Raw genomic sequence first — 13957 nt, 5'->3', positions numbered from 1 at the left:
TAAGCTTCAGTAAAAGTAACTGGGCCTACTTTTTAACCAGTCTAAAGAAGTTAAATAATTTCAATTTTCTTAAAACCACTTCCCTTGGCAAATGATGTTGTTGTTAAAGAGGTCAAACAAAACAGTTTACTAGAGCTTATTTATTTATATCCCACCTTTCCTCAAAGGATTTCAAGGTGGAGGAATACATCATACACTCTCCATATTATCCTCACAACAACTTTGTGAGGAAAGGTAGGCTGAGAGGTGTTGACTGGCCCAAAGTTACCCGGAGCTTCTTGGCCGAGTTAGGAACCACACAGCACAACTCTATGCAATTTCACTCAAAAGTAAGTCTCATTGTGTTTACTTCCTGATAAATGTGCACAGAACTTTTTCCTTAAGACACTTATCTTACTTGAATAACATGCAAATTATCAGTAGTAGTTAAAAAAGAAAGTTCAATAGTTTTCTCTACTTGCTCTTTCAAAATATTCTAACTAAGACTCTGACCCTGACACTTATCTGTAAGTCAAGGACAAGGAACATGTGGCGCTCCGTATGTTGATGGACTCCATCAGTCCCAGACAGCATTGTCAACAGACAGCAATGCCAATGATGTAGCCCAACATACATCCAGATGGACACAGATCTCCATCCCTGTACCCCTATTTCTCTTACTGGCTGATTCAATTTTCCCCCCTTGGTATTTTTATACTGAGTTTACAGTGTGTTAACACATAATTATTTAAATAATAGGACTGTTCTCCATAGGGGGTTAAAATAATAGTAGACTAACAATGATTATTAAAATAATAATCATTGTTAGTCTACCTACTAACCACTAATAAAACTAGTTAAGCTGCTTTTCATAATGCAGTTGTAATTGTGAACCACCCTGGGATCTTCAGATGAAAGGCGGTATATAAATCTAATAAGTAATAAATAATAATAAATTCAATTCAGTGACATGCAAAACAGTTGGGCTACTGCCCTTCATTGAAAGAGAAAGTGCATAGCATTAAGATGAAGAAACCTATGCATGCTGTCAAACTTTAATTATACTTCAGTAAACACCAGCTTCTTTCAGCTCAGCAGAATGTCACCATATTCATTGGGACTAGTTGTGTGCCCTTTGACAAAGTATATAACAGACATCAGAGGGGAGAAATAAAGACTTAACAAGCACACCACCTCATCATTTAAGTTGCCATTTTCTTGTATAGCCTTAATCCATGCTAACATGTCATCTCTGTCTTCAGCTTGAAACAGGTATTCGCAATCTGACGTGGTGAGTCGAAATACATGCTTCCTTTTTGTATCGCTGTACGAAATGTCTATCAAACAAGCATTGATGCTGATGGGCTGCACCTCCTCAGAGGACAGAGTTTGATCTTTTTTATCCTTGTACAAGTATAAAGAGCAACCTTTCAGGACCACATGCATCTGCTTCCACGGCCGGATGCTCCCACTAACTCTCTGGAAAATATGAACCAGCATTATTGTTGAATAAAGTAAAATGGACAGACAAGATGCTTTACAGAAAACAACAACGAGTCCTTAGTCTGAAGAACTTTAGGTCCAAATTCAACAGTAGGAGAGAGAAGAGAGGAAGAAGCAACCTCTGACTAACCTCCTAGGCATTAACTTTTGAAAAGCTATTCTGAAACAAATGACTGATGTTATACAGCAGTGATTCCCAAACTTCCTACCCCCGCAACCACTTGAAAATTGCTGAGGCAAACCACTTAATGATTTTTCTGCCCCTTTAGAAATTGTAATTGGCTGCGCTAGATGCTATATGATTTTAATCATATTTTTAATGGTTCTTTTATTTCTTATACTGTATTTTATTGGATTGCAATTCAAATGTTATAGAACTTTTAGGTAATACAATAAAATATACTTTAAGAATTTAAAAACCGTTAAAATGTGAAAAAAAATCAATAAGAATATTTAAAGTTGACATGTGGTGGACCACCTGAATGAAACTCACAGACCACTGGTGGTTCACAGACCAAAGTTTGCGTACCCCTGTTGTACAGAATACTGTAACATGTGCAAAAATAAATAAGTAGACATTTATGCAACCACACTATTTTCTGACAGATTCACTGACTGGCTGCTGCTTAAATACTTCCCTAGCCAAACATGACAGTTTCATTGCAGATGTGTGAAGGAGTGCAAAATATACAAGAAGTACTTTTACTGACACCACTTCCATACATTTCATTTCCGGGCTTAAACTCCTTCTGGCTAATTCAGCACTGATGGCAGCCTGGAGAATCAGCAATTTGTTCTTACTATGGAGCATAGAGAACCTGACATGCAAAAGGATTCCCCTAATTTCATTAATGTTCCCTAGGTTCACTCTAATTGCCAGAGAAACAGAACACTGCTGCAAGTGTATCAAGTCTGCATGCTTCAATCATATTTGGAAATACAGTCTCAAATACATCCTGATAGCTGCTGGGAATGTTTCAAGAGCTGCTGAAAGAAAAGCAAACAAGTATCTAGCCCTTTCGGCTTGCAATGAAAAACTTGCAAACACATGAGTGGTTTCTAGTAAAAAAAACCATACGGACAAAAGAAGGCATCTAAATAATTAGCTACACAATTTGTATTTACTATTAGCTGTATGTTAGGAGGAAGCAGTACCTTTCCCTTCTCTGTGCCTAGCTGTCGAAAATGAAGGCATCCTTCCTTGGAGACATCACCGATGACCTCTGAAGAAGAAGCTTTTCTGGACCCTGAGTTTTCTGAAGATGTTTGGCTGTCTGGGGCCTAAAGAAAACACCATACTGCATCAACTTTGTAATTAAAGAAACATGGTATGATCAACCACCTCTGTACTCACTGGAACAATACCTCTTCTTTTTTGGGGGGGGCAGGATGGTGGATGCAAGGAGAAAGCAGAGACAGGTAGCTAACATCAGCTGCACAGTACAATTATTCAGCAGCTTGTTGCTGCTAGTCTCTGCATGCCCCCATTTTGCCTGTCTTCAAGAGGGACAGATGGGGACAAAGCATAACCAGTCACTGGAGAGCCCCACTGTGTCCCTAGACCAGGGGTCAGCAAACTTTTCCAGCAGGGGGCTGGTCCAATGTCCCTCAGACCTTGTGGGGGGCTAGACTATAATTTTTTTTGCGGGGTGAGGGGGATGATGCAAGAGCCCCATGAGCCCCAGTGGCTGCTTACCTGCGCCTTGCAAGCGGCAGGGGCTGGCGGTGGTATGAGCGGCGCATGAAAGGGCTCCAGAGAGGGGCTGCTTAAAATGGCGGCCACTCGAGTGCTGCTGCTGCTGGCACCAACAAAGCCCAGCCCCCTTCCTTCTCTAGGCAGCGCGGGGAGAAGCCAGGAGGAGGGAGGGAGAAGGTGGCAGCGCCACCACCGTGTGAGGGAGAGGGAAAGAACGTGCACGCTGGAGATCCACGTGACAATTCCCGAACCGACAGTCTGCGGGCCGGATCCAGAAGGCAATTGGGCCTGATCCGGCCCGCAGACCTTAGTTTGCCTACCCATGCCCTAGCCTAGACCAATCCTAGCTCACTTGTATCATACGTATAGGTGGCTGCAGTGCTTAAGATGGCTGCACACATGATTTGGATACTGTGTCATTGCACCACTTATCATCCAGATATATAGGAACATAGGAAATTGCTTTAAACTTAGGTCAGAATATATATTCATCTGGTACAGTATTGTCTACAGCACTCCAGAGTTACAGGAAGACAAAAGAGTTTTCCATCAACTACCACCTGATCCTTATAACTTGCAATAACAGTGATGAAACCTAGATACTTTATGCATGCAATGCACTGGCTCTGCCCCCAATAGAAGGTCTCTGCAAGGTATCAGTATCCAAAAATTCAATGTAGTAAAGCAATTCCATTAATAAAGCCTATATCCTCACATACTTTTGTTCACCATAATGTTTAAACATGCACCACCATCACTGGGTACTCTTATTTTCACAGCTGATAACAATGTTCACAGCTGATAACAATTATCTTGAATAAAGAGTTACTGACCTTAATTCCCTTTAAGCTAGATACATGCTTTATGGACCTAAAGACGGAGAGTAGATATTAGTGTCAACGTATACTTGGATATAGCATATATTCACAGACGCACTTAGATATTTTCATTCAGGTCTTACATTTTTCCTTCTCGATAGTCATCCAGTCCTTCATCATAAGATTTGGACCTTTCACTTTTTGCAGGGAACTGACCATCCAGAACACTAGTCCTGATTGATTCTGCAGTCAAAACAAATGCATATCCATTTATTTAAAAAACAAACAAACACCACCGCCACATTTCATCAATGGATTAGCTAAAGAAGCCTTGACAGCTGTGACTTACCATGGTCATGGGATAGTTGGCGCCGAAAAGGGACAAGAGAGGTAGGGCTAGGAGGAACTGTAGCAATGGTGGGAGCGCGTGAGGCAGATGCTGAAATAACAGCAGAAGCCGGAATGTGGGCGATATCATGGTCAGTACTGGGACTAGCTGGCTCATCTACAAGGCAATACACAGCGAATTACTAAACCTTAAAAAGTGTCAATTAATTGGCCCAACCTGGGATAATGAGGTGTGGTATGGTGCCCCTGTGCCCTTACTAGACACACCAACACAACACCTCTGTGGCACAGACATTCCAATGCCATTCCAGAAGAAAAATGATTAAAAATAGTTTGCTGCACTTTTGAAGAGGAAAAAACAAATTCATGTGGGGGAAAAACAAATTAATTAAAGAATACATACAATCTAATTCACATTATTATTGAGATAATTGAATGAAAAGCAAAGATAATATTGTAACATTTATAACACGGCTGGAAAAAAGAAGACATGTTAAACTGAAAAAAATGTACTATTACAGTGTTCAGTTTCTTCATGAAATACTTTTTTCATATACATTTGTCAATAAAACAAATCTTTTTTAAAAAAAATCTATCAAGTGTCTGACTGCTGTCATTTAAGTGAGACTTCAATTAAAATAAGCTGGAAATAAGCAAAACAAACTACTTGAAAGTTATGCATAAATAATCAAAACACACATTATAATTAATCTCCAGGCAAAGAAGGGAATTTTTTGTTATTTTCACAGAAAGCCTATGCCACTAGCACATAGGCACTAGCACAAGCACACCCAATGATCCTGTTATAATAATCAGTTCAGATTCACAGTGCAAGTTTTAGTATGTCAAAAGTTGCTACTGCTACATACCAATTATCACTTCCAGTAATTGCTGATATAAGTTATCACAATCTGTACATATCCAGCACCTCGTAGTTTCTAGTGCCACAAGAGTCATCCTGCAACAGTCAAGAAAGCCTAAAAATCTTGAGATTCCCAGATTTGCAAAGATGCAGACCAGGCACGTATTCTAGAAGATAATATTAAGCCTGATCTATGAAATTCTAGAAATAACAGGATAAGCAGTTTTCCTAAACTTTCTATGTACAGGACAAAACTGTACAGCAATCCAGAGCATGAGCATGTTGCACTCTGATCATTAATATGTATTGATTCTAGGTGCTATGCATTTTAATACGCTGTGCTTCTGAAAGGCCCATTGAAATATGCAAGCCTTCACAAACAGAGGTTTATTCTTTTCTTTGAATGAACACATCAGCACGTACTGCATTGTGTTTTCAAAGCGTAATTGATGGCTCTGCTTTAAGGAGGCAGTGCCTGTAGCATCCAAGTTTGGTAGTACATGCACATACAAGCACACAGACTTCTTCAAAATAATAATGACAACAACATTTTCAAGAATAGAAGGACTTAGCTAATTCTCTGGCATCTCCCCCTTTAAAACACTGAGACATTGCAGCAAGAGCTTATAGATGGGAGCAAGGCGTGACAATCCAGACTAAACACACATAAACACTTCGCAGCTAAATATGAATACTCTTCCTAATGATTAGAAAACTAGACACTTTAAAAGAAGCTGAATAATTAGCTGGCATTCATACAACTGTCACTTATTAACAATGATTTTATTTCTGAATAATTCTTAAAAGCAGGTCTTGAAAACAAGATGCACTGCAGCATACATCCATACTACTCCTACTACTCCTACTGATGATGACGATGACGATGATGATGATAATAATAATAATAATAATAATAATAATAATAATAATAATCTGCCTATCTCGTCTAATAATAATAATAATAATAATCTGCCTATCTCGTCGTCCCAGCCACTCTGTGCGGCCCCCAACAAAGTATTAAAAACACAAGTGAACATAAATTATAAACTTCCCCATACAGGGCTGCCTTCACATGTCTTCCAAAAGTCAAATAGTTGTTTATTTCCTTGACATCTGATAATAATAATAATTTTATTATTATCCAAGTAAACACATTCTCCTCATTAGCTGCTCTTTAAAAAAAAAAGCTTTCAGAAGAGCTGTATTTGCAGTTGTTTGGGTGCCTCAGACTCCAACCAGAGTAAAAACCATTTCCTCTCATACCCAAGAATTAAGGTAATGTGTGTGTAAGAAACAACATGATTTCCCAGAGTACTGTACATGACATTTATCCTACAAAAAAGAGCTTGTGAATCCCTGAAGAATTTGGAGCGGTTATGTCAAGCTTGAATAAATGTCATGCTATTAAAATATCAAGCATTCATTTTACACTGAGCCAACTTCCTATAAACAACTTCAATGCATTTTTTCACATGCTGTTACTAGTCAGACAATTGTAAAATCACACACATACAACCTCTCCCCTCTACTTTTTAATGGGAAGGAAAAGATTAACAGTGTTCACAAAATCATCCATTTGCACTGTCAGGCAGGACAGCATATGGTGCAGTCAGCTGATATGCACAATCTTGACAGAAAACACTGCCCATTTGTTCAGGATGTACATAGCACGATTCCTGCAAAGAGCTTCACTGTGGCCAGTCTGTAAGGTAGTGTGAAGGATGTCAAGTCACAATAGAGGAATTGAAATCAGAATACAGTTTAGAAAGATAAGTATGCGTCTGTTATTTTCATGGAATCGTCAAAACTTCCTAGTAGTAAAAATGACAAATTTGCCTAGGCATGGTCTTCTAATTGAATCACACTAAATTTTGCTTGATGTATCTTAATGCAGTAAAATAGGATGTCAGAATCAATTTCGCTTTGGTACTTGAGTAATATTCCAGTAAGCTACATCATACACAGCAGCAAACAGCTATTTCAGACAGTCTGCAGCGATATCAACAAAGGAAAGACACAAACATCAAAAACAAACTTTCATATATTGTGGAGTAATAATCTTTCATACTCCTGTCTTCAGTTTAACATCCATTCATAGCTAAGCCTCAACTCTGCAGAGCACCAAATGCCAATGTGAACTTCCTGCCAGATATGTGTTTTAGAGTTCAACATTATGGCCAGGATCCAAAGAACTGTGCAACTAGTTCTAAACACCCAAGGGCCTTTGATCTGCAGGTTCATGAATAGCAGCCATTCATACAGTATTGACAAACCATTCATGTCACTTTAAGGAGTTTTCAAAGCAGTTTGCAATATAGCACAGAATCCTGCTATTTGAAAGGGGAGGGGGTGTCAGAATTTTTGAGCCCTATTAGCCTAGATTATATAATTTTGAACATGAAGACATTGCTACAACCTTTGAATACAGAATCATGGAATTGTAGAGTTTGAAGGGATCCCAAGGGTCATCTAGTCCAACCTCTAGCAATGCAGGAATCTCAACTAAATCATACATGACAGATGACCATCCTCTGCTTAAAAACCTCCCAAGGTGCAAGCATCAGTCAAAGGTAATGTAAGAAATGGCCATAAGGTGGTTGTTTCTGTTATCGTTATTGTTGTATCTCCTTTCATGTGAGCCTCAAGACAATTTACAAGCATGCTAAAAAAAGGCTTAAAAACAACACAAGTAAACATGCTGGAAAAACTTAACAAAACAGAAATGTCTTCAACTGTTTCTGCAAAGTACAAATAATGGGGCCTGATGTATATCAGAGGGATAAGTGTTCCACAAAATGGGGGCAGCCATACTGAAAGTCCTGCTCCAAGTTGCTATGCAGTGACTTCTGGTATTTTGGGTACTTCATAGAGATACTCTGCTGTAGAATACAGTAACCTACTGTAAGTGGTGTGGCAGTCTCTCAAGTAACTTGGTCTCAAGTTGTATAGGGTCGTATATGTTAGTACCAAAACCTGGAACTTGGCCCAATAGCAGGGAGGCAATGCAAAGCCGGCAAATCATGTGTTATATGCTGATGATTGTCTGCTACCATAGGCAGCCTGTCCATCATACTCAATATTAGATGCAGCCTCAAGGGTAGCCCCACAAAGAGCACACTGCATTAATCTAACCTTGAGGTTACCAATGCATGGACAACTGTGATTCAGTGTTACAATCAACCACAAAGTCTCACAATACCACTGGCATCTTACAGTTCATTCAGGAGGAATTTAATTTAGATAAATGAATGAAACTTGGTTCAGCAGTACGAGATATTTTTTATCTCACACCGGAGAGACACTCCGCTGTCACCCGAGACAGATGGATGCTAACAGCCAACAATAACAACAGCAGGCCCAATCAATACCTGTTTACTTGGAAGTCAGTTTAGCTGAACTGAACGGGAGTTACTCCAAAGTAAGTATGTTCAGAAATGCAACCTTATATTCATTATTAAACATCACAGAAATGTGAATGATTCATGGGACTTAAGTTTACACACAAACTTTGAACATTTGTTTTATTATTATTGAACCCTTTTTAATATAGCAGGATCATATTGTATTTGAAAATATTCTTGCTGAAAACACAAGAAGCAAATGTATCAAAAAGTTGTTACTGATATTAGAAACAATTGATTTAAAATTAGCAGGAGCTTTTAGGGGTTATAAGCAGCTGAAAAGACTAAAAATGGTAGCCAACTAAAACTGATTCAAGTACTATTTTCATCATATTAAAAAGGAGGAGAGAAGAATCTTGGGCACAAGCCAATTCCATTAAAAATCAACATACCAGGCATTTGACAGATTATGGCAAGCTGGTTGATGGCCTATTGGATGGAATGTTCTTGCGGCTGAAGCTTTTGTTACTTTTCTACTGGGCTTGTTTATGGGTTATTGGAATGGTTTTATTGAAATGTATTGTTTCATAAACTGTGTCTATTAGCACATGGCGTCAATACTCCTCAGTACTTCTTCACTTGCAATGGGTGCGTGGCAAATCTGCATCTTCAGACCCTTCAGCGCTGCTGACATCATGGAGACATGTCTCTCGTATGGCAGGGGCAAGCTGTGTTTACCACCTGATTCTAAGGCACTCTAGAGTTCCAGTTGGATTTGGACTTAAAGGGAGGAGAATGAGCAACCCCTGCTGATCTCTCACCCCAAAGCCACTTTGGGGTTTCTTCTGGGCTAAAAACTTCAGCCACCCAAATTTCAAAACCTTGCTTCCCAAAGATGCTATATGACATCAGGAATTTTTCCTGCAGCTGTTCTTGGAATATTTTAAAAATCCATGAGAACTGCTTCTCCCCATGAATCCTTGCACCAAGGATGATGTGAGGATCTGATGGGAGTGCCTACAACCAGCCACTAGATTTTTAGGGAAAGAAAAGAGAATGGTGCTGCCAACAGAACTCTTTAACATTTGTTTAATCCATTACGAGCCAAACCCAAAATCTAAATGAAGTTTGCAGTTTGCCTCATAAAGGAGTCAAGTTGTTTCCCCAATTTGGATCTGCAGTGATATTACTAATTGGAAGTAAAAGAGCTTCACATTTGTACGATGAAACCACGATGCCAAGCTGCTGCCACCTTTCCAAAGGGCATACAGTGGTACCTCGGATTACATACGCTTCAGGTTACATACGCTTCAGGTTACAGACTCCGCTAACCCAGAAATAGTAGCTCGGGTTAAGAACTTTGCTTCAGGATGAGAACAGAAATCGTGCTACGGCGGCAGCGGGAGGCCCCATTAGCTAAAGTGGTGCTTCAGGTTAAGAACAGTTTCAGATTAAGAACGGACCTCCAGAACGAATTAAGTACTTAACCCGAGGTACCACTGTACTAGTTAGACTAGCGGTCCTCTTGAAGAGAACATTAAATCTTTCAGTCCTTATTTCCTATTTTACCTCTCAGCTACAGGGATTGCATTTTCCCCCTTAGAGGCCACAACTTTGTGGTAAAACTATGGTTTGTCTTTTGGCTTACTAGCCATTTAAATATGTTGTTGACATCTTTTCAGAAATCCCTAGTAAGACACACACACACATTAACAGCAGCACAGTGGTTAAAAAGCTGAGCTGAGATGCAATGACAGAATGCCTGAATCAAATTATCACATCTGCCATGAATGTGGGATAGGCTTAGGCAAGAGACCTTCTCTCACTTTCAGTACAGAATCTGTAATTCTGAAAGATTTTTACCTTTTTTAATTAAATGTGCTGAGAAATTTATCAGGACTAATTTTGTAACTTTTTAATTAATCAAAATTTGTTTGTTGCACTGTAACCACTACTGAGTTCATTTTTGCAAATCGTTTTGTACATGCAGAAGCTGCTATTCATATTCTTATTAGTTTGGCTGCAACATTTAGTCAATCCATTGGTCAAATGAATCAATTAAAATATTTGGGTCAGCAGGTGTTTTAAAGGAGATTCTTTAATGGTGCTTATCTTATGAAAACTGCAGATGTCAAGCACCATCTTCTACACTTTCTCCTCTATCTGAGAGAATGGAAAGTGACCATTCATGCATCACCTGACAACAAAGAAAATAAACTTTTTTCTCTTTAGAACTATTGCTTTTTCTCATGTACATACATATGTAGATGGGGCATTATTGTTTTGCTTGTTATTATGCTATGTATTCTTGTGTATATCACCCTGTCATATTTGGATTAAAGGTGGTATGTAAATTTAATAAACATAAAAATAATAATCAATTAAAACAACTATGATTTATTTAATTAGGTGATAGTAAAGGTAAAGGTTTGACCAAACTGCAGGAGGCAGTGGAGGACAGAAGTGTCTGGCGTGCTCTGGTCCATGGGGTCACGAAGAGTCGGACACGACTAAACGACTAAACAACAACGAAGGTAAAGGGACCCCTGACCATTAGGTCCAGTCGTGGCCGACTCTGGGGTTGCGGCACTCATCTCGCTTTATTGGCCGAGGGAGCCAGCGTACAGCTTCCGGGTCATGTGGCCAGCATGACTAAGCTGCTTCTGGCGAACCAGAGCAGCGCACGGAAACGCCGTTTACTTTCCCGCCGTAGCAGTACCTATTTATCTACTTGCACTTTGACGTGCTTTCGAACTGCTAGGTTGGCAGGAGCAGGGACCGAGCAACGGGAGCTCACTCCACTGCGGGGATTCGAACCGCCAACCTTCTGATCGCCAAGCCCTAGGCTCTGTGATTTAACCCACAGCGCCACCCGCATCCCTAATTAGGTGATAGTCTCAATTATATACTAAGTGACTGATTCAATGAACCATATTCCTTATTCCATGCACTCCTGAGTCTTTGGGCTTCTCTTTCTTAAATTTATATGCCTGCCCACCTCTACCCCCAGTGCCACAAAACAAATCACTACTAAAGCTCAAAAGCAGTTTATGGCATGGGAACTACTTTTCAAAGGAAAACTTTTTTTAAAATCCCATTGAGGATGTCTAAGGGCTTAGCACGCCTAAGTAGCTCCCTGGATCCAAACCAAACTAAATAGGCCAAGTTAAACTAGCACTTATAGAAAACTATTAAAATTCTTTAAATGGGTTTTTTTAAAAAAAAATCCTAGAAATAAAATACATCACAGCAAGGTCTTAAAAGGGTTTGGGTCAGTAGTAGCAATCAGGTCAGCAGTGACATGTAGTACTGTGTCTTTACTGTATGTTTAATTCTTTGCATATCGAAGATTTTGCAGAAATTAATAATGCTGACATAAGGTGCACCTGGTGAGGAGGGGATAGATGTTAGTAAGAGGCTACTGCCTCTGAGGGGAAAACATGCACTGGGTGGAATTGGCCATTTAGCAGCTGAATGCCTGCACACTGCTATTCCAGCCATCTACTGTTTTCAGTATAACCTCTCCTACAGTCTTAAGCAGGGATGGCTAACATGTCACCCTCATATATTGCTGGACCACAACTCCCATCGTCCCTGACCACTGGGCCATGCTGGTTGGGCCAATGCAATTTGGAGTCCAAAAATATCTAGAAGGTTCACGGGGCAAGCCCTCCCAGTAAAAACAAATAAATTATGTCTGATCTGAAAATGTCCACTTACCTACTCAACTACCACAAGTAAGAATGACCTCCATGTAATGCAGGCAAGGAAGCTCTTGCCATTTTGATAGGTTGTTCCCTCTTTCGAGCCATTAATATACCACAGGTAGGTCCAAAACATTATATAGGATTTCTAAGTCTATTTGGGAAATTGCACAATTTCCCTCACTGCTGCTTGCTGGAAATGGGTGCTGTGCGGCGACTAAAACCTGACAATGAAACTTGAGTATTTGAGGCAAAATTGCTCCCATGAACTTCAGTGGAAGAACAGCATATGAATTATGTCTGTCAACCAATTAAAGAACTGTTAGTCAATTAGCAATGTGAGTTTAAGTGAATTAATTCATTGATTAATTGATTAAATTGAAAACCCATCTATTTTTACCAGGCCTTTGTGGGTGGGGTAGTTGGTCAGATTTCGGTTTTTATTGTTATGGTTGCTTCTGCTGAAGTTTCATCTTCTCCTTTTACCTGTTTCACTTTACAACTGGTTTTAATTTATACTATTATACCTTGCCCTGGTATTGCACTGTGATTAAAGTAAAGTTAAAAATATTTTACTATTAATTTATAAAATGGGTGATAACCAGTGTTAAGTCATAGGCAGACCTACTGAGATCAACTGACTTAGGTCTTAGTTTGTTATCAGCCCTCAAAAAAATATTCATAAATATGTATGTGAGGAAAACCAATAGCTCTGAAGCCATAAGTATACTTACTGCATTATTAGACAATGTGTGAATATCATATAAGACATTATCTTAGAAGAGACATTCCCTGCTTTGTATGTGAAAGAAGGGGGGATGCCTCTTAAGACTAATTAGCATCTGCTGTTTTACAAACATCTGCATTTAATAGAATAAGAATAGAATAGAATAGAATAGAATAGAATAGAATAATTAGGGCAGCTATTTAAACGACTGAAAGGTTAACCAATCAATAGATTCAATACTGCAGCCCTAATATAAATTATTGCCATCTACTTTGCTCTTCTTAATCTCTCCAGCAATGTCATGACTTAACTGACCTTCACATGTATCAGCAGCTACTCTGTGCACCTATGCTGCAGCACACCTGTGCATTGAGATATTCTTAGGAAACCAACTTACAACTTGAGTTAAAGTATAACTGTCACAACCACAGACTCAAAAACCATATATGTAAGCATCTGAAAGCCTGATTAATGTTAACAGTACATCAAGTGCGTAACAACAACAACAACAACAACAACAACAACAACTTGTACTTCGCCCCCACCCCTACCAATCCCACTTTCAAATTTATTCAGCATATTGCTATGACCTTCACTTGCCAGTTCCTCCATGGGGGCCTCTTTTATTACATAACAAGCACAATCTTCTTTTCCTTGCTTCCAAGGCTGCAAACCGACAAGCACACTACTCCCACACCACAATTCTTCAATATCTTCTTGACCTCTGTGTTCTTAATATACTGTCTGGTTTTCCCCTTTTCTGCTTTTTCTCCTTACAAATTACCTTATATATTTACTCTAGGGTTTTAAAGATATGTGCACATATACAAATTCAATTGTTTCTGTTTTACAAAGCTTTGCAAAAGATTGACGGCAATGACTGAGCTAAATAAGTAAGAGCCACACGTGGCAATACAGATTCATTCACATTATTGCAGAATAAACCTTTAAAATCACTTGTAGCAGTGAGGGTGTATAG

General features: G+C 39.2%; 1 protein-coding gene across 8 annotated transcripts in view; it reads right to left on the bottom strand.

Annotated features, from left to right (window-relative positions):
* Positions 1-13957, bottom strand: part of ARHGAP21 (Rho GTPase activating protein 21) — a 104013-nt gene that overhangs the window by 13856 nt on the left and 76200 nt on the right. For 7 of the 8 annotated variants that reach the window (XM_053359623.1, XM_053359626.1, XM_053359625.1 and 4 more), the window contains 5 exons: positions 4346-4501; positions 4140-4239; positions 4012-4048; positions 2638-2763; positions 1174-1458 (listed from right to left, as the gene is read on the bottom strand). In XM_053359623.1, coding sequence (XP_053215598.1) covers positions 1174-1458; positions 2638-2763; positions 4012-4048; positions 4140-4239; positions 4346-4501 — 704 coding nt within the window. The remainder of the gene's footprint in view (positions 1-1173; positions 1459-2637; positions 2764-4011; positions 4049-4139; positions 4240-4345; positions 4502-13957) is intronic. The other variant, XM_053359628.1, reaches the window with a different exon arrangement.

This window comes from Podarcis raffonei, chromosome 12 (genome assembly GCF_027172205.1).
Source record: "Podarcis raffonei isolate rPodRaf1 chromosome 12, rPodRaf1.pri, whole genome shotgun sequence".
Lineage (NCBI taxonomy): Eukaryota > Metazoa > Chordata > Lepidosauria > Squamata > Lacertidae > Podarcis > Podarcis raffonei.
This window is presented reverse-complemented; position numbering and strand designations above follow the sequence as displayed.